Source organism: Protopterus annectens, chromosome 1.part0 (genome assembly GCF_019279795.1).
Source record: "Protopterus annectens isolate FY-2018-M chromosome 1.part0, PAN1.0, whole genome shotgun sequence".
Classification (NCBI taxonomy): Eukaryota; Metazoa; Chordata; order Ceratodontiformes; family Protopteridae; genus Protopterus; species Protopterus annectens.
In genome coordinates, this window is record NC_056725.1 from 1356677579 (window position 1) to 1356699950 (window position 22372).

The 22372-nt window shown below is 38.8% G+C and overlaps 1 protein-coding gene across 4 annotated transcripts in view; it reads right to left on the reverse strand.

The window, feature by feature from the left end:
• FIG4 (FIG4 phosphoinositide 5-phosphatase) overlaps positions 1 to 22372 on the reverse strand; it is a 3828182-nt gene that overhangs the window by 3213374 nt on the left and 592436 nt on the right. For all 4 annotated transcript variants that reach the window (XM_044066775.1, XM_044066785.1, XM_044066766.1 and 1 more), the window contains exon 5: positions 3029 to 3185. In XM_044066775.1, the coding sequence (XP_043922710.1) occupies positions 3029 to 3185 (157 nt within the window). The remainder of the gene's footprint in view (positions 1 to 3028; positions 3186 to 22372) is intronic.

Here is a 22372-nt window from a genome sequence, read left to right on the forward strand (position 1 = left end):
ACCTAATTAACAAGGATATAGGGAATCTCCAAACTCTAGATCCCACGCAGTTTGGTTTTGTGAAAGGTAGAGCATGCCTGCTCAACCTGGTTAACTTCTTTGAGTCAGTCACCAGAGCAGTGGATGAAGGTAAGGCAGTTCATACAGCCTACCTTGATCTGGCCAAGGCCTTTGATACCATTCCTCACTCAGGAATTATTGATAAACTCACCAAACTAAGCATCAACCCCTATATCATTAGGTGGGTTGCAAATTGGCTCACAGATAGAACACAGTGTGAAAGTAGTGGACTCCAAGTCAGACTGCCAAACAGTCAAGAGAAGAGTCCCACAAGGATCGGTCCTGGGTCCTCTCCTGTTTGGCATCTACTTCTCAGAAGTCCAGGCCAATACAGAAGGACTCTGGCTGACCAAATTCACAGACGACTGCAAGCTGGGAGCCATTATTAACTCCCTAAGTGATGCAGATATCCTACAGAAAGGCCTCACTGAGACCACTGACTGGTGGTGAAACCATGGCCTGAAGCTTAATGCCAAAAAATGTGTCGTCATCCCCTTTGGGAAAACTCGGTTTCCACTAATTACCACATCGATGGAAGCCCACTGAACACCAAAGGCGTTATAAGAGATCTGGGAACACAGGTTGATGACAACCTCTCCTTCGACCACCACATTGCCACTGTGGTCAGAAAGTCCTTCTGTGTGGCACATCTCATTACCAAGGGTTTTGCATCTAGGAAGAAAGAGGCCATCATTTCTCTCTACTCTTCCCTCATTAGACCAATCATAGAGTATAATGCCTCATTTGGCACGTACCTCACTAGACACCTGCAACAGCTGGAGAGGCCACAAAAGTACATCACAAAGAGGATCCTAGGCCCTAAACACATGTCCTACATGGACAGACTAAAAAAAACTCGCTGTTCTCTCTCATATGGTCTACTAATAGGTGATCTCTGCTTGACCAGTTCTGTTAAAAATGCTACATCTAAAGAAATCCCAATCCCTCCGCACCACACATTCCAGAGACTTCAAACCTCATTACCACAATCAACATAACATGCTGGAAGGGACAGGTTTATAACCCAGAGACTGTCCATGCTCTGGAATAGACTTCCCATACATGTCAAGCAGAGCACTTCACTAGCTCTCTTCAAGAGAAATTGTGATGAGTGGAAATATAAAGTTCACCCCAGGGATCTCTCCAGTGGCTCTACTTGATACAGGCACTGGGAACTAATGACGGGCAGCACAATGCCACAGCACTTCTATGGACCAGGCTTGTAAAGGCCCCAGAGCTATTGGCATAGTACACTCCTATGAACCTATGAGCAGGCAAATAGAGCTCTCACTTCTCAGGGAAATGACGGAGCCAACTAAATGAGTGGAGGGAAAAAATCTGATGATCAACAGGACAGATACAATAAAAATGCCAGTACAGGTAGCTCCTTTACATCCAGCTGATGTTCCAGATACAGTCTATACTTTAGTCAGAGACCACTGTTCTGCATGTCACCATATTATCTGCTCCAGATAAAAAAAATCCCCCCTTAGGCTGGCAATGAGGGATGTAGTGGCAGTACACTCTAAATCACTCAATATGTATTATATTTGTAGTTGCACATGTTGTTCCTTGGAACTGGCAAGTACAAACTTTGGGACACCTTTTAGCTAATTGTGTGCATCAAAACAGATTAATGTGTAATAGTGCCATATATAACATAATAAAATATGTATATATGTGTGTGTGTGTGTGTGTGTGTGTATATATATATATATATATATATATAAACTTGTGCAAAATATTAATAAAACATACTAAGAAAAAATAAACAATAACTTAACAAGTGAAATTCAGAGAGACTGTTCAAAATGTGAAACTGAAAAAATGTGTTAATAATGACCATCAGTGGCCAAAAGTAAACACTAGGTACAACAATTAAAGTTTCAACTCTCAGACACATTTTCCCACAAGGGCACCAGCTAGAAAAAAGGCATGCCTCAGAACTTTGGAAAGCTGCTAATATCAAACAAAGCAGAAAGCAATAACTGCTAATTAAATGCTGCCAGACCCAGAAAAGTAGCAAAAGAGAAACAAAAAGAAAAGAATGGCAAGTTTAGAGTCCTTTAATGACCAAAGAACACACTTGCTAAATTTGACAAAATTACCTTTCACATTTTAAACATCAACTGACAATTATTCACCCTCTTCTAAAGGAATGGATTTTACTGCAGACCTTTAGACTTGAAGAAGCAGTCTGGATGCATGTTCATACAATGAAATTACATTAGATTCTGGATTGACGCATACTGAATATATCTGTGTTGTGTGAAATAAACTGTGTATGCAGATAATAGTAGCTCAGGAGCTGTACTTATTACTTATTATCACGAATGAAAAACTTTTCACTAGCACAGGCTGCATTCAGACAGTGAACGTCCATGTACCAATTTAATGCAAAATTAGTAACCTGCTATATTCCATCTTATTTTATCCCTCATATCAATAAGGACCCAAGTGGATGGAGTGGTCATGAGCAGGGTCAGATGGAAAAGAGGCTGTAGCTAAAATGGAAACATACAAAGGTGCCTTAAAAATAGTATTTCACAGAAGGAGTGATGGAGCCTGGTAATAAGTGAAAACTGGAATGAAGTTCGGAAAGATTTGAGGGTGACAAAGTGAAATGTAAAAAAAGGTACAACAAGAAAAACAGAGAGTATAGGAATGAAATACAGCACTAGGAAAGTTATAAAAGGTCATGACTCTTCAGGCAGCATCTTTGTATTTTGCATTATTTCAGATTTCTTCTGCATAGGGATATTGCTCTTACTATGTTCATGTTCCTTAAGGACTCATTCTCTCCTGCTTGCACTTACTCTCTCTGGCTCTCTGTTGAAAAGACAAAAGTACTTACCAGAGCTCAAGTTATTTTACAAATATTGAAGAAAATTAATATTTCCTCTACAGCTAACTAGGACAGCATATATATAAACTCTGTATCAATTCTATATAGACAGAATTGGTTTACCTTGCTTCATCTGGATGAGCAATTCGTGCAGAGTCATTTGGAATATAAATGATATTTGTATCTTCAATTTTGTAGATAGCGTGCCCACCTATGTCTGCCATCTTCCGCCTTTTAGTTATAAGCACAATGTAATAACCTTCTAAAAACTGGACAAAACCTGTCAAAACATTATGGAAAAAGCTTGATTGCACATTCTTATGGTTAAAGAAGCAGCACTACAAGAAACAAGCTAATTTTACCATCACTTTTATAACTAAACAAAGTCACAGAAATGGCATAATTAAACAACATCTTTAATAACAATTCAGTTTTGTAGATGTTCCACATAAATTTTGAACATAGGCACCTATCTGCTCACTGATGATAGCAAAGGGTCGCAATGGCCTATGAAAAATTAGGAGATGTACGACAAACTGTTATAGGCATATCCAAGTCCAAATGCAGGGCTGCTTTCAGTTGAGATAGGAACTCACTCTATACATAAAATAATCACAGTCCAAACACAAGCGTGATATTCCAATGGCAATAAAATGAAAGTAAAATGTTCCAACAAGTCAGTTCATAAAACAAACATAAAATTTATTTAAGAGTAGCGCCAAAGGCTTCTTCAGACTCTTAAAACAAGGACAAACACCATGAACAACCTTTTTAAAAACAACCAATACTCATCATTGGTTAAGTCACATCACATGTTCTATTGATTTAAAGGTACAAGGGCTGGTATAATATTTACCATGCCAGTGAATCTATTGCACTTATAAAATCATAAAATATGCATCAAGATTTATAATTCAATACATTTCAAGGATATACATGGTATACAACAAAACCATATATGAAAGTATATTGTACTGAACTGTAAACAATGTTTCAGCGATCATGCATGAGTTTAAACTCAGCGCTTTCAAAACATGTTCGTTTCATTGGGGTTGAAGAACAACGAATATGCAGTTATCACACTAGCTCAACTGTTAACAAATAACTGCCTTGAGTGAAATTTCAGTGCCATTAGAACATGCTCGTTTCATCCGGATTAAAAACAACGTTAATGCAAAAATCGTGCTCTCTCAACACTTTACATATGAACTAGTTCAATAGTTAGAAAACTGTCTTAGATGAAGTTTCAATGTCCTTAGAACATGTTCGTTACATCAGACTTAAAAACAACATAAATACAAAGATCGCACTTTTCAATACTTTACGCAACCTGAGTGTCGATTCTTTCACATATAAAATGTTCATAGCTTTTCAATTGCTTACATTAGAACATTCTCGTTTCATCAAGTTTAAAACAAGCGTTAATGCAGAGTTAGTGCTCTCTCAACACTTTACATAAAACTAGCTCAATAGTTAGCAGATATCTGCCTTAGATGAAGTTACCATGTACTTAGAACATGTACGTTACATCAGACTTAAAATAACATAAAACAAAGATCGCACTTTTCAAAACTTTCATTACAACCTGGGTGTCGATTCTTTCACATATAAAAGTTCATAGCTTTTCAACTACTTACATTTAAAGTCAAACTCATTGTGTACAATCAGCTTACTGCGTGTTAACCTAACTGTATGTAAGATGCAGAATGCGGTAAGAGCTACTATGCGTGCATCGTATTTGTTGATTCGTAAGGAATCATATAAACATTCAGTGGTTAATTAAGCGTAAACTTACGGCATTGAATTGTTTAATCTGTAGGAAACAGATGTTGTAATAAAAGGTACCTGCTAGAAGGTATATTACTGAATTTCATAGACATGTAAATACAAGTAAATATCAAGATAGATAAAACTGAAACGTAAAATTCAAAAAGCAATAATAAATGAAGTTATAATTAAGTATAGACATTAGGACTGCAGCAAAAGTCTTAAGGTCTAAAACTATCGAAGCAGTACTTTAATACAATCACAGTAAACCAAATTTCACTGTAACATATTGCGCTTTATGGACTAAGCAGCATCTACAACCAGAGTGTATACATTTAAAATTATTATTAAACAATCTAGGGTTCTATTTGTCATTTTTTAAAAAATTAAAAAGTTAGAAAATATATATGTATAAATAAATATAAATATGGCCCATACACAGTCTGTTGTAAAATCAAGTAGCATATTGTGAAATTAGTTTAGGTATTATTACCATAATATTTAAGTAATATTTCTCAATAACTTAACACCCAAATAATAAAAAAGGTTCCATACGTGTACTGAAGAGAAATATATCACAAAGATACCTAGAGTACTGAAACATCTTAATATGTAACTATGCTCTTAGTCAAGGAATAATGAAACATAGTGTTTGCTGTATAGATGTGTTACCAATATCTAAGTAAAATATAGGCTTGCTAGTATGAATTATAGGTCTGGTATATTCACTAGTAAGTTCTCAAACCTATTTAAAGCCACATATAGTTAGTGGGGACTCATATTATTCCTTGACTAAGAGCATAGTTACATATTAAGATGTTTCAGTACTCTAGGTATCTTTGTGATATATTTCTCTTCAGTACACGTATGGAACCTTTTTTATTTTTTTTTTATTATTTGGGTGTTAAGTTATTGAGAAATATTACTTAAATATTATGGTAATAATACCTAAACTAATTTCACAATATGCTACTTGATTTTACAACAGACTGTGTATGGGCCATATTTATATTTATTTATACATATATATTTTCTAACTTTTTAATTTTTTAAAAAATGACAAATAGAACCCTAGATTGTTTAATAATAATTTTAAATGTATACACTCTGGTTGTAGATGCTGCTTAGTCCATAAAGCGCAATATGTTACAGTGAAATTTGGTTTACTGTGATTGTATTAAAGTACTGCTTCGATTAAGGTTTTAGACCTTAAGACTTTTTGCGCTGCAGTCCTAATGTCTATACTTAATTATAACTTCATTTATTATTGCTTTTTGAATTTTACGTTTCAGTTTTATCTATCTTGATATTTACTTGTATTTACATGTCTATGAAATTCAGTAATATACCTTCTAGCAGGTACCTTTTTATTACAACATCTGTTTCCTACAGATTAAACAATTCCAATGCCGTAAGTTTACGCTAATTAACCACTGAATGTTTATATGATTCCTTACGAATCAACAAATACGTATGCACGCATAGTAGCGTCTTACCGCATTCTGCATCTTACATACAGTTAGGTTAACACGCGCAGTAAGCTGATTGTACACAATGAGTTTGACTTTTAAATGTAAGTAGTTGAAAAGCTATGAACTTTTTATATGTGAAAGAATCGACACCCAGGTTGTACGTAAAGTTTTGAAAAAGTGCGATCTTTGTTTTTATGTTATTTTTAAGTCTGATGTAACGTACATGTTCTAAGTACATGGTAACTTCATCTAAGGCAGATATCTGCTAACTATTGAGCTAGTTTTTATGTAAAGTGTTGAGAGAGCACGAACTCTGCATTAACGTTGTTTTTAAACTTGATGAAACGAGAATGTTCTAATGTAAGCAATTGAAAAGCTATGAACATTTTATATGTGAAAGAATCGACACTCAGGTTGTACGTAAAGTATTGAAAAAGTGCGATCTTTGTATTTATGTTGTTTTTAAGTCTGATGTAACGAACATGTTCTAAGGACATTGAAACTTCATCTAAGACAGTTTTCTAACTATTGAAGTAGTTCATATGTAAAGTGTTGAGAGAGCACGATTTTTGCATTAACGTTGTTTTTAATCCGGATGAAACGAGCATGTTCTAATGGCACTGAAATTTCACTCAAGGCAGTTATTTGTTAACAGTTGAGCTAGTGTGATAACTGCATATTCGTTGTTCTTCAACCCCAATGAAACGAACATGTTTTGAAAGCGCTGAGTTTAAACTCATGCATGATCGTACTGAAACATTGTTTACAGTTCAGTACAATATACTTTCATATATGGTTTTGTTGTATACCATGTATATCCTTGAAATGTATTGAATTATAAATCTTGATGCATATTTTATGATTTTATAAGTGCAATAGATTCACTGGCATGGTAAATATTATACCAGCCCTTGTACCTTTAAATCAATAGAACATGTGATGTGACTTAACCAATGATGAGTATTGGTTGTTTTTAAAAAGGTTGTTCATGGTGTTTGTCCTTGTTTTAAGAGTCTGAAGAAGCCTTTGGCAAGCTTACTCGTTTAAATAAATTTTATGTTTGTTTTATGAACTGACTTGTTGGAACATTTTACTTTCATTTTATTGCCATTGGAATATCACGCTTGTGTTTGGACTGTGATTGTTATAGGCATATGCCTGACTTTTCAACTCTCTGACTGCAAGAATGTAAGCTTTGTAGCCTATCCAAAGAATAAAAGATGATGATAGTGCCAAGTCAGTTTCTTCCAATATACAGTATTAGAGACCATTCAGAGCAACTGCTAGGATTTGCCTTCTGGGATCTGCATTTTTGCACAATTCTTGAAATGTTTGGCTCCTGTGTTCAAGAATGCATATGCCACTCATGATGTACATCACAAAAGTCTGCATTGTGTTTTCAGTCCCTGTGCTTTTTATTTTGCCCACCATGTACTAACTCACACTTGTAAAACACAAACAAGAACAATGTTACTTATGTGGCCCAGAGGGATGAAACCCTGTCTGTGACCCAGATATCTAGGGTTAAACTAGTGATCACAATCCCTGGGGAGGTGGCTGAGTGGATAGAGACTGAGTAGTGCTTGTGTGTCTCACCTATCCTGGAAGGAAGGAAGAGATTTCCATTTAAGGGATACATAAATCTTAGTGGGGTCAAAAGATGTCAGACTACAAAGCATTCATAATGTGGTGCATATTGGGTAATGGGCAGAAGAATGGGTAGGGTAAAAAAAATGTGGCTGTCAGGATGGCACTGTACTGGGACACCCTGTTGACCCCTCCATCCATTTCTTTATTGTTCAGATTCAGACTTACTTGTGGTGCACACTCTGAACAGAAGCTGTAAATCAGCCAGGGATAATAGAGTGGGAGATTGAGAAGGGGCTCCAGGACATGGCTGATAGTAGATAGCTATGGTGGGAAACAGAATAGTTGGAATGAAAACAAAAATGTAATTAGTGCAGAGGGTTAAAGTTCTGAGATGTTAATGAGCTGCTCGCTGTGCCTGTGGTATAAGGTTTTTATTCCTCCCACCTTCATTTGTCCACTGTATGACTCTTAAGCATGTCACTTAACCAAACAGTGCTCCAGGGTCACCCCCAGGTCACCCCTGAAGAGGGCAGTTTGTCCAGTAGGCTTATCCAGTCAACAAATAGTTAATATAAAGTAAATTAAAAAAACGTTTATCTCCTCTGGTAGGCGCAAACAATATTGATATTATGATGTGACAAAGGGGGATACAGGAAGAGCAATAAATATCCATTGCACAAGACCTTCTCACAGATGAACTGGTGTAGTGAGTGAGGGCTGTCTGCTGCTGACAAATCTTGGGATGAATCCCACGCAATAAAAATTTAAACTACCTGAAAAGTAGGAACCAAAGGAAGATCTATATAGGCAAGAGCTCAGAAGACCGAGTCCTCAAGCACCAGTGCCAATGAGGACCTGAATTCTGAATTTGTAATTTTAGAAATAACGTTTGATAAAAGTGTGAAATGACAACCAAGTCACTGCTTCACAAATGTAAGCAGTGGATGCATTCTTGCAAAAAGCAATGGAAGCAGTCACCACCCTAGTGGGGTAACCTTTGACCACATTAGCCAACAAATAGAAGAAGACCAAAATAATCAATTTGGATAGGGTTTGCTCAGCCATAGAACTGATCTGTCCCTTCTGACATCATCTTCACTTTTCAAATACAAGCCGAGATGATGGTATATGTTAAAGGTATTAACAATATCTTTAGATTCTGCCCCAAAAGGAAAAGGGAATGTGACTGGAATGCTTTAAGGATGGCTCTGAGACCATTATCATAAGGCAACATGGGTTATTACAGTGATAAGGGGGCAGGAAGTGCAGTCTCCTGCATGGAGGACAGGGAAGATACTACTTAAGTAAATGCTTTTCACAGTAAGAATATCTGACATGCCAAGCTAGGCTTTGATGAAATGGAAGCTGACTCAATACCCATACCTATTCCCCACTTATGAAAATCCCCCTCAGAGCCTGCAATCACAGGAAGGAGCAAAGCAAAGGTCACTACCAGCAAGTCTCTTAATGGAGCTACTAGGAACAAGTCATACAGATAGGGCATCACAAAGTTTCTACCACTACAGCAATCATATTAGGAAATGCTATGGGGATTGACAGGGTCGTCCTTATAGCAACACCCAGTACCGGACTAAAACCCATCGACACTGAATTCTAGACGGTGTATAAAAAAGGCAATCATCAGGTTCAAAAACACAAGTCAGGTGGCCTTTTTGTTGGTGGGGGGGGCACATATCCCCCAGAATGTAGCTATTCTGAAACTGAAATAACTGATGCTTTTATAGTGGCTGCTGACATCAAAGGTAAGAGGAAATCTTCTCATTCCTTGCAGAGTGAGGAAGAGGTAGTAAAAAACTCTGTAGCACTCTAAATGAGGAAAAGGTTCAAGAGAATCACTGAGGACTGAAATCTGGGTTTTTCCCATAGATCTGGGAAGACCTTTTCGTCTTTCAGTGGAGGTCTTTCTAGAAGAACTCCAAGATGTGGCCAACTATAACCACTTGTAGAGCCACAAGCTTTTTGATTATGATGCCTTAAACTGAGCAAACCCAAACTGGCCTGATAGTGACAGAGGGGACAGTCCGGACTGCTGTAGCAGTGCCTGCAGAGCTGATTTTCCATGAAACTTTCTGGCACAGCCAAGGCAGGGCTAAAATATGACATACCTGGGATTTCAGGCAATGTATAGAGAAAGATGCAGTGACTCCTTCCCTCTTCTGCAGGAAGAAATATAAATGGGTTGATGGACCAATACTGATGCAAGGTATTCAGAGACAAGTCTGTCATTTATTCCTGGAGAGCCCGGAAAAGAGGGAAACAGCTGAAAAAAGTGAATATCAGAAAAGGCAGAAAGAAGGTTGCACAGAAAATGTCACATGGAAAGGAAAAGCACTGGAGCCAATCTAGAAGCAGTAATAGCAACAGCAACCGCTCATGCAGGTTTGGAAGTTGGCACAATGACTGCAAATGATGGAAAAAGGAGGTGTGTCAGGATACTCCCTTTAGTTAATATTAAAGAAACTAACCAAAACAGAATCAAAGCTAGATGGCTATGCTATGCAAAATGAGAAAATGTTTTGGTAAGTTGAACAGACTCTCTTTCAGCATACAGCTTCATTAACAGAGTTGAAAAAAGACTTAAAGCAAGCACATACCTATATCACAGACAATCAAGTAAGGTTGGAACAACTGCAATTAAAAAAATTGGAAGCTGAAGGTAAATTTTGACAAAAAAAAAAAATGAAACTAGCAGGTATACAAAGAAAAGAGGGAGAGAGACAAAGGACGGACTTGGATTTGTCCATTGATTTCTAGTAGACAGGCCTTTCAGCACAGAAGTTGGCAAGTGAACACCCATAAAACCTTTTCCTTCCAGGAAAGGTAACAAACAGTAAGACATATAGATGATTGTGCGCTTTGCCAAGTTTGAGTTGAAGGAGGGAGTTTTGATAAAACTTTGGCAGCCTATGAAGAAGCTGCATTGTGGGGATGTGAGGGTATTATTTATTTATTAACATTTGATTACATAGAAACTCTGACTGGGTAGAAAACCATTTTCAGCGGAGGCCGGGGAAGTAAAGCTCCGAAGTATTACAAAATATTTTAAGAACAATAATTTTACAGTTTTAAAAATAATACAAAAAAATACAGTTTACATAATTATACCAAATTAGACATAATACGAAAACATTGGTTAAGAATAGATATCAGTTACATGACAATGATTTAATACACAGAGAAAGTTTAGCCAGTTTATAGATTAAATGTAAGCTAATGTAGGAACTGTGATACGAAGTAAGAGAAAAACAGGCTTATGGTACACTTATAGAGAGAAAGTCAGGGGACAGAAACTGAAAGAAGTAAGGAAGTGAGTGAAGAAGAAAGAGCACGGAGATATAAGGTATGAATAGGTATTTGTTCACATTTAGGAATATAGTTTATCCTGGTATTAAGTACGAACAGATCCAGCTTTTGGCTAGGAAGTCTTTCAGAATGGTTTGGAAGGATGGGATGGAGGGTAATGACCTAATGAACAGAGATAAGGAGTTTCAGGCCTTAGGAACATGATTAGAGTACAGAGTGGCCTGCAAATTTGACAGGTTTGTGGACAGAGAGAGAGAGTTTTTGGTCACTGGATCATTATGATCAACTAGGAACAAAATTGTGCAAAATGTTATTTAGTGTTGGGCAAGCAAATGGACTGTGGCTAACTTTACAGGTGATAAGAAACTGCGTATATGTTAGCTGATGGGGTAGTTCTGACCAATTTAGGATTTTTAGTGCTATACAGTGGTGGGTTCTGAAAGGGGTATTTGCTGCAAATTTAGCAACTATACAGTTGTACAAGTTTTGATTGTTGTGATGCATGAAGGTTAGTAACAACACTTCCAGGAAATATCTTTCCAGTTACCTCTTTCTTCCTCATCACACCTCCAATATTTGCTGTCTACCTGAGGAAAACTTTGCTTGGGGTAAAAAAAAAAATACCCATGTAAACACCTCCAAGCAAAGATCCTAAATCTTCTAGATTGTGTTCCATATATGGGGAGACATACATATATCCCCCACTGTTTCTTTGTCAGCTGCTTATCTAAGCTCTCTTCCCAATCCTTCCTAATCTCCACTGACTGACTCTTATAGTTAAGTAATATTTTATATGCTCTCCTACTCATTCCTTTTTTAATGGCAACTTCTGTTCTAGATTCTACTAAAAATTCTACCAGTGCTGGTCTTTCATTTAGGACCCCCTATTGCTCTGTCTTTGCCTATACACAGATATCAATACCCGATATGGAAGGCAATCTCTAACCTGCAATCCAAATAAACTCTTGGTGTCTTCACATTCTATTTCCTTTGTCTCTCTAGTTATTTACTCCCAATACCTTGGTTCCTCTGCCAGTTGTCTCCAATATATTCCTGTCCCCTCTTGCTTATTGTCTGCATCCCTAATTGCAGTCATCCCTATCACCAGAAACTCCTTTCTCCATTCTCATGTTGGCTTAGTTCTTAAAAGACCTTCTGCTACTTTACAAATATAATATTTGTATGATTATTGTTGTTCTCCTTAAAGGTCTGCATCCAAAATCCCTGTTACTTGAGCTTCCTCCCTGTTTCATCATAATTTCTTCCAACTTTGAATTATAGTTCTCTGCTTGTGCTATGTGTAGAAGCCTTAAATGTACTGCTCTGAAACAGCCCTTCAACTCAGGTAATCCCAATCTGCCCTATTCTATTGGAAGAATAAGCTTATCCCACTTGACTCTTGCTGTCTTCCCTTCCAGATAAAATCCTTCCGCTCTTTATTAATTGCTATCTACAACTTCTTCTCAGTTGATAAAAATATGGCTGACCTATGTATAACACCAAAGGGACTAAAAACATTTAACTGCTCGTATCTTACTATTGATATCTATATAACAGAGCTTCCATTTTCTCAGTTTCTGTATTATCTTTTGTTTACTCTCTTCCCATATATCCTTAGCTGCCACACTGGTATTTTAATCTATACCCCTAAATACTTTGTTTTATCATGTCTCCTTCAGTATGAATATTGTTGAACCAATTCGTATGTGGGTGCATAATTTATCGCTATTGCCTTTGTTTTAACTTCATCAATTCTGTATCCTGAAAAGGTTTTAAACTGCCTCAATATGTTCCACAGCACTGTAAAGTCCTTTTCTAGTTTTGTCAGATATAAAATACTGTTGGCTGCAAACAAAGCCAGCTTTTCTTGATTACCACACCAATTATATCCTTGAAATTACGAGTCCCTTATTTTCTTTGCCAATAGTTCTAAATATAATGCAAATAACACAGGGAAAAGAGAACACCCCTGCCGGGTTCCTCTGCTCAAGCAGAGATTATCAGATAGTACCAACCCACTTTAATTTTCGTCTCCAATCCCTCACATATCCTCCTAATCTACCTTATAGTTTTATCAGGGAATGCAAATGTTTCCATTTCTTGGCTCATAAAATCCCAGCTTACTCTGTCAAGTACTTTCTCTGCATCAAGACCCACCAGTCTTCACTCTGGGTCATCACTGTTCTGTTAATGCTGTCAAATGTTTGCCTCCCCTCCACAAAACCACAATGATCCGTATCTATCAATTTTGGCATCACTTTTACCATTGTTTTAGCCATTACAAACACTTTATAATCATCCAGATATTTTTCAGTTGTTTACCCTCCTAGCTTCCAAACTTCCAAAGGAATACAGTCTACACGAGAACTTTCCTGTAGATTGATCACACATCACCCTTTTTAATCTCATCTCCTCCTATCCTGTTAGTAACTGAGCCTCCTCTGCCTCTAACCTTGGCATATTTAATTCTTCCATAAACATTGTCATTTGTACCTTTTCTTGAATTCCACAGTTCTCTGCTTTACAAAGACTTTCACAGAATTTCTGAAATATTTCTAATGCTTCTAAAGGATCCCTTGTTATCTTCCTTGTTATAGGTACCCTAAGCTTGGATGCAGCCCTTTCTACTTTTTGCTGCCCAAGTTGTTGTGCTAAAAGTTTATGTGCTTTAGAGTTATTATCAAAAAACAGCTGTTTTACAGCAATCTTTCTAAAGTCATGCATATCATCGAGGTAATCCCTTATTTTCTGTTTAGCATTCTGAAGTTGCTCCTCTTCTTGTTCTGTAAGATTCCCCCTATTATGCAAAACTTTAACATTAATCAATCCCTTTAAATAATTCTTGTTACTTCTTAACCATATCTCCCTTTCTTTTATTTCCACCCTACTTTTCAATTCCACTTTAATTTTATCCCACTCCCTAGCTACAGAGAAGTTTCTATCTTCTCTAATATCTAAGCAGAATCTTGTTCTGTTTCACAGCTCACTTTTTTGTTGTACAAACTTTTGTATATATTCCTTAGCATGTACTTCATCAAAATGTTTTTGTACCTCCAGGGAAAATATTTTGAAGATATCTGGGTAGAGCAGTTTGAATTTTATAGGTGCTTCTCGACATTCACTAAATAATGGAATACAGTAAAGTCTCAGGTAATCAGCACCCATGGGGATTGGTAGGTAGATGCCTGATCACTATAGTTTCTGCTTGCTTGAGAGTTACTATTAAAATCAGGCCTGACTAATACTGTGCCCTATTTGTTTGGTTTGACTTGTTCTCAGGTTGGGGAGAGAGGGAATTTATTCCTATCTGCCTTTGTAAAACTCTAAAAACATAAAGCATGTTTCTGGGGGGGGGGGGGGGGGATAAAGTGCAACACATGAAAATTGGGGTCTACTTCAGAAAGACGAAAACACAAACTCTCGAACGCTCAAATGAGCGAATAATCAGAAACTCCAAATTGGTATTTTGGGATTGCAGTATAGTGAAGATTGAAATATTTGCCCTTTCCTCACTCTCGGAGTAGGAATATATATTTAGTGGGGGATGTGGGGGGTGCAGCCACCCACAGTACCAAGTTCGAGTTTTTGATTATTCGCTCATTTGAGCTTTCGAGACTTTGCGTTTTCCGTTTTATGATATAGACCCGAAAATTGTACTGTATTTTTTCCATATTTACTTGCCGGTTGCTTGAGCTCCGGTTAACTGAGAGTTTACTGTAAATTTATTCCTCTTCTGCCTGGTGTACAATGAGTAGTCATTTTCCACAAACACTCTGCTGTCTCCTACCTTTTAGTACTTTGTCCATCTGCCACAATTTTTCCAGAATCACCTCCTTCTGCTGGTACTGCGGTGGTGGTGCTGCGGTAGCATTGTCGCCTCACAGTTAGACATTGCCCGTTCGATTCTCAGTTAGAGCGTCTACTGTGTGACGACATGCGTGAATGGGCGTTCCTTCGTTGAAGGTTGTGCATTAGGCCCGGCAAGCCAGCACGTAAAACTCTACTGCCAATCATTAGCAGACCGGAGTTCCGCTGTGGCGACCCCTAACCGGGAAAAGCCGAAAGAGACACACACACACACACACACACCACACACACACACCTCCTTCTGCTGGTAAGATTGCATTTTTAATATTAAAGGTCTAGGTTGTTTTCTCATAGCCAGATTTGGAAGATAAACATGATGTGCCCTTTTACTTAATAATTCCTGTTGTGAAATACCAGTCCAGTTGCTTATTTGTACTTTCAAGAAATTAATACAGTCAGTTCCTTTCAGCTTCTCAGGTACAGCAGAACATCTCAGGTTTTCCCTATGTGTTCTGTCCTCCATTTCTATTATTTTTTGAAACATCTCTTCTTGTGCAGTCTCATATTCAGCCAGCTCTTTCCTCATTTCGACTTCGGAGTTCCTCAAGGTTACTGGAAGTCATGTCTGGAGCTTGCACTTCTTTTTTGCTGAACAGTTACAATACTTTACCTTTTGCTGAACAGTTACAATACTTTACCCAGTCAGTGTTTTTCCATCGCCTTTTGCAGCTGGGTCCTCTATTTCTTTTTTCCTGGCATCCAGGCAGTGCACTTACTAGTCAGTTACTGAAATTACTCAGAAATCCAGGTCCACTGGCTTTCTCTGCTAAGTTTCTGTTTTCATACTGGGAGATCTAGAATTAAGCCGTTACTCAAATCTGCAGCCATCTTGGAACCCGAGCCAGAGGATTATTTGATATACAGATGACTTGAGCATACGTATGGTAGGAACAGAACAGTGGAAGTAAGAAATGCAGAAAAAAAACCATTGCGGGATTAATTACTGGAATGCATGCAAAACAGTGACTGGGCACCAAAAAGGATAATTTTGCAGATCTACAGGGCAGTCAGAGAGATTAAAAATAAATCGGCTAAGAAATTGGAGAAAGACTGGGAAACAAAACTAGGGAAACAGATTCCAGAACGGAATTGTAAAGAAAATTTTCTGCACTTCAGCAGAGATGACAGAATTGTAGAAGTTTCACATCTTTGACTGGAAATGCTTGCATATTTATTTTTATACCCTAACATGGTTGAATAAGACGTATACAGGGGCAGACACATATTGTGTAGACATGCGGGGAAGGATCTTAAATACACATGTTGTTATTGTTGTTTGCCTTTCGGCTTTTCCCGGTTAGGGGTCGCTACATCGAAACTCCGGTCCACTAATGTTTGGCAGTAGATTTTCATGAACGCTGAAGTGCCAGCTCGACGTCCAACCTTCAACGAAGGCACGCCCATTTACGCATGTCTTTCGAACGCCCACCCAACCACGTGGAGGACATGCAGACTCCACACAAAAGGCACTCCCCACACTCCAGCCAAGAATCGAACGGGAGAACCTCTTGCTGTGAGGCAACAATGCTACCGCTGCACCACCACGGCATTGCCTCTTAAATACACATACGTTGGGAATATCCTAAATCCTAAACTGCAGGAGGACATGAAATACCTGAGAGAAGTATTAGATAGCCTCTGGCTGCAAAAGACTCATCACACAGAGTATGCTTGCCTGGGTATAGCAGATGGGGCAAATGACATAAGGCCAAGAAAGCATTACTTGGAACACTAATGTTGGCAGCGAGCTCACCCCAGGCAGAGGAGGTCCAGGAATTAATGTATTTAATCGATGCACAACAGTCAATTATAATGGGAGAGAAGCAAGGAAAAGTATTGACAAGTAAATGAGTACTATGGCTAGCAATATAACTGGAGAGTACAGAGGGATAGTAAAAGGAGGCCTCAATTGCTTTAGGTTACAGGATACCCTTAACTCATCCAAATTATGGTGATATAAAGAAGGGTTAAGAAAAAGAAAAGGGAATAACTGAATTTTGTTCCGGCTTGTGTGTTAATCAAATGTTCCAGCCATCACTTACAAAATGTGCGGGTTTTATAACAGTGTAGAATGTTGGCATATTAACATTTATTTACAGTATAAAATAAGTATATGGTGTTTGAAGACAATGCAAAGTTTAGCCAAACTGCAATTAATCAGACTTGTGAGAAGTTACTAAATAAGCTATCAATAAAGATGATTCTCTGTTAACTGGCTTTTCTTTGATTTTGTTTTGCCATGTTCTTTTGAAACTTCAGTGACTTCTGCAGTGTTTTGTTTTTTCACTTTTCCCTACTGTGGTGTGTCCACAGAGTTAAGTACATTGAAGTTAGGGGGAGTAGGAATGAAGTGTCCCGCATGGGAAGTGCAGGAGGCTCTGTAAACAATTTTTTTTTCTTCTTAATTTTTCTGAGTTACACATCTCAGTGCTGAAAAACTGATAAAGTACGAAAAAGCACACGTCCTATGAGAGGGCTGCTTCTTTCCTGGAAGAACAGCTAGCATAGAAAAAGACGACGATGATGACGATGTTGTATAAAGTCATCAAGGAAACCCTGTAAGGTGGTCAGTATCTGTTTTTTTTTCTTTTTGCACGTCTGTCATCAAATCCTAGGAAGTCCTCCTATACAGAACCTCACATAAGAGCATCTTGCATGGCCTGTCTCAGCCTATTTTCCAAAGAGGAAAGCTTAAGCCACACCATTCAGAACATATATGTATCTGAGCCTGCTGATCTAGCCAAGCATCGGTGCAGTCAAAATCAAAGTGAGCAAGGTAGAAGTCAACTGAGAAAGCCCTCGTATGCTTTTCTCCAGTGATCTTTTTTTTAAGCACCTTTGTTAAATTATCATTTAAAACAAAGGGGAAATGAAAATGTACTTACCATAATGATAGAGCTGTGTTGTCTTCTTTTCGTCTGGTTTAACATGCGAGTTGCTAGATCTGGTTGGATATGACCTCACCGCCTTATACCAAAGCTTTGGATCCAAATCCTCTGATTCCACCACTACTCAATTCCCCTCTCTAGCCTGAATTACCTCAGATCGAGTTTGCTGACTGACCAAAACATGTCACACTATATAGAAGTAAAAGGACAAGAAGGAAAATATAATAAACACTATATACTGTAAGAGATACAAGGGGTCAGAAAGGGTCCAAAGGAGAGCTGACCGATCCCTAGAACTGAACAATGACAATTTAGTAGGGGAAAGAAGGGAGAGGAGCTAAACCAGATGAAAAGAAGACAACACGGATTTATCGTTGTGGTAAGTACAGAATTTGCATTTTCATCCCATTCAATATGTGAGACAGATTCCCAAGCTACCTGACAGGGACCTGGATGGTTTCAAGAAAGACATTCCTGAGCAAGGCACAGCCAAAAGATGTGTGACTCCTGGACTGCAAATCTAACTTGTAGTGAGATTAAAGGGAATGAGTTGAGGACCAAGTTGCTGTGGTGCATATGTCACTAATAGGCACTCATTTTGCAAATGCCGTTGAGGTTGTCATTGCCCTGATAGAGTGCGCCTTAGGCTTTGATTATAAAGACATACCTAATGAATCATAGACAAATGAAATGCAAGCTGTTAACCATCTTGAGAGAGTTAGCTTAAATACTGACTATATCCTCTTCCAAGAAAAAGCTGTACAAACAGTTGATCTGATTTTCTGATAGTCTTAAGACGATGGAGACAGAACCTGACTTGCCCATGCACATCTAAAGTGTGCACCATGTGTTTTCCTTTACTAGTAAAACTGGGGAGGAAAACTGGCAAATCAATCTGTTGGTTCAAGTTAGATTCAGAAGCTACTTTAGGAAGGAAGGGTTTGCTTTCAATGACACTATCTTTATGAAAGATAAGAAAGACAGCCTTGCACTAGAGTTCTAACAGCTGTTTTAGTAGTTGTAATGGCAACTAGAAAAATAATCTTCCATGAAAGAAACTTCATATTCATGAATGCTGCTTGTTTGAAGGGTTTTGGATTAGAGAATGAAGTAAGATGGTGACATCCCAGGAAGGGACTAGATCATGAAAAGGGTGTCTCGATAAAAAGGTTCCTCTTAGAAATGCTTTCGACACTTTGAAGGGAAGCAATGGAAGCAATGTTGATCCCTATGTGAAAGTCTGAAATGCTTGCTCATTGTACTTTAATTGTGGAATAACTTGACCCAATCATGAAAAGTTGTGAAAGAAATTCCAAATTTTTGGAACACGTGCTGAAAAACATCTAGTCAATTAGAATAGGCCCAGAAGGAAAAAAAAAATAGTTTCCATTTGCTCTTGTACGTCTTTTTGGTTGAGTTTCTTTGAGAATAAGATATGTTATTGACTCCCAGGGACAAAAGTCTGGCATCTATGGCTACTGTTAGAATTACGGAAACCATCCAGTTAGTTTTAAGGTCTTGAGGTCTGGTATAGCTTAACCTGGATGTTGGTATGAGGAGATTGAGGAATGGATCCAGAACCCATAGTGTGTGAGAAAGATGGGGCATAAGAAAGGGGAACCATACCTGCCAAGCCCAAAAGGGAGTAATGAGGATTACCCTGGTCTTGTACTCCATAGCTTTCTGAATGATCTTGGTGATTAAAGGAATTGGTTGAAAAGTGTAAAGGAGACCTGGGTGCCAAGGATGGACTACAGCATCTCTCAGTGACTATCCCTGTGAAGGAATGAGGGAAAAGTAATTTTGCATTTGTTGTTTAGGTATGAAGCAAAAAGGTCTCAGCAAGGTTGGTCCCACCGGCTGAAAATCTCCGTCACCACTGTTTTTTTTTTTTTTTTTGAGAGACCACTCATGAACCAGCAGCACAGTTCCGCTAAGTTTGTCAGCTAGGATGTTGGACATCGCAAGTACGTGTACTGCTATTAAGAAGCAGTTGAAAGACATCACCCACTTCCAAATTCTCATAGCCTCCCAGCAAAGAGGGTATGATCGGGTTCCACCTTGCTTGTTAATGTGCCAAACCACTAACATATTGTCCGAGCGTATGGCAATCGCATCCTTGGTAGATGGTACTGAAATGCCTACAACGTAAGGAGGACTGCTGTTAATTCCAAGACATTGATGTGAAGATTGGTGCCTATCACAGATATTGTTCCTTGGAATGTCCTCCATTTGACATCCCCACACACACACACACACACACACGGCGTCCATGGGCACTGTGGCTCTGAGTACTGGTGGATGGAAGAGTCTGCTCTGAGTTACTGAACTGGATGAAATCCACCACAGAATGTGGACCCTGCAAGCCTGCATGAGCCACACACTGCAGTAAATGGGATGAAGTTTTTGTGACCACAGTACAACTAGCATACACTGTTGAAACCTCATGTGATATCTGGTTAAAGGATTCATCCTACAGAGGCAGCCACTAGAACTAGGAGGCATGATACCAGTCAGGTCTGGGGTATGGGATGATTTATAACCTGGAGCGCTACAAATCTGATTGATTTGATTTGTGCTGAGGGAAGTTTTCCTGTCTGATGTACACTGTCTATGTGGCAACCTATAAATTCTATGGATTGAGTATGAGATATCCTGCTGTTGTTGGTTTTTACAGACATGCCCAGGTGAGTTGTCAGTTGTAACAGGAATGACTGATGACTTAGAAGTCGATCCCTGGATGTGTTAGAAGCCAATAGTCTGGATATGTGAATACTTTGACACTTTGTAGCCTGAGATAGGCTGACAAGGCGGCCATTACCAAGGTGAGAACCTGGGGGACTGTGGTAATACAGAAAGGCAGCGCTCTGAACTGACAAATGATTGGCTCCCAACTGGAAATGGATGCTGCTATATCTTGATGTGACAATAGGCTTCCTGAAGGCTGACAGAGCACATCTAATAGTTCTTCGTCGTCCAAGTTAGAATGGACTGTACTTTGACCATTCAGAATTTTGTCTGTTTTACAAAGTGATTCGGATTGCTGAGATCCATAATTAGTCTTAGGTACTAAAAAGAACCTTGAATATACTCCAGATCCTAGCTGGTCTTAGGGGAGAAGGTGGATGACTCTTTTGTCCAGCAACTTTGAAACTTCTGTTGCTGCAGATTCCAACTGATCGGGTGGGGTATGAGGAAACTTTTGGTTTGTATTTGGGATTTCTAAAAAGGGTACTGTATAGCTTCTGGTAATAATCCTTAGTACCCAAGAATCAGAAATTATATTTTGCCAGGCTAGAGAGTGTAGGGAGAAATGAACAATGACTGTCTCCAGACTGAAGCCGTCAGGCAATTCTTCAAGGATGCTGATACAGTTTCTCAGTGAATGACCCACAGAAAATAGAAGTTATGTTCTTACCATAACGTTCCATGTTAGTTGTCTTCTTCTCGCCTTCTTTCTTGCTGGATGGGTTCGGAGCCGACCTCGGCTCCGACTCGGCCACTCTAAAAGCTCGAGAGTTGGTTCCACTGGCTCGAGGCTGCCCCTATATCCCACAATGCTAGGCGTGAATTACCTCAGATCTCGTTTGTGAGCTAGGCCCAGCTAAAATACAACCAGAACTACTGGAAAGATAGTCCACCTCTATAAACAAAGGGCAAGAGGAAGGTGACCTAAAGCCTGGTCTAGGAAAATTATGCACCACAGAGCATATAGCTATAGCAAAGAGGTGGTAGAAAGAGAGGTCATAATCAAACTCCTCCAGGTCTGTCCAGGCCAGGGGGAAGGAGGGTGGGATGCAAGAAAGAAGGCGAGAAGAAGACAACTAACATGGAACGTTATGGTAAGAACATAACTTCTATATGTTAAGTTGTCTATCTCGCCTTCATTCTTGCTGGATGGGACCGCGTCCCTAGCACCTTGTCCCGGGTGGCCTAACGGAACAGACTCTTGAGAACAGTGGAACCAAAGTTAGCTCTATGCCTAGAAGCTAAATCCAACTTATAATGTGAAATGAAAGTGTGAGGATTAGCCCAAGTAGCCGCTGCACAAATGGTGTCAATAGGCAGTCTGTCTTGGAAGGCTATAGAAGTAGCCAAAGCTCTGGTGGAGTGGGCCTTAGGTTTGTTAGGCAGCTTTTGGTGTCTTATTTCATAAACAATTGAAATCAGAGATGTTAGCCATCTAGATAGCGATACCTTGGAAACAGAAAATCCCTTTCTGCCTTCTGCATAAGAGACAAACAGCTGGTCAGTTTTTCTGAATTGTTTGGTCCTATCCAAATAGTACCTTAACTGACGATGAACATCTAGCCAATGCAGTTTTTGTTCAGACCTATTAGAATATTCTGCAAAGAACACAGGAAGGTCAATGCTTTGATTTAGGTTGGAAGCAGAGGCTACCTTAGGTAAAAAGGACGGGTTGGTTCGTAAGGATACCCTGTCTTTGTGGAACAACAGATATGGTGATCGACAGCTGAGTGCCTGAAGTTCTGAAACTCTTCTAGCTGAAGTAATAGCTACCAGAAAAAGAGTTTTCCATTATAGCAATTTCAAAGAAC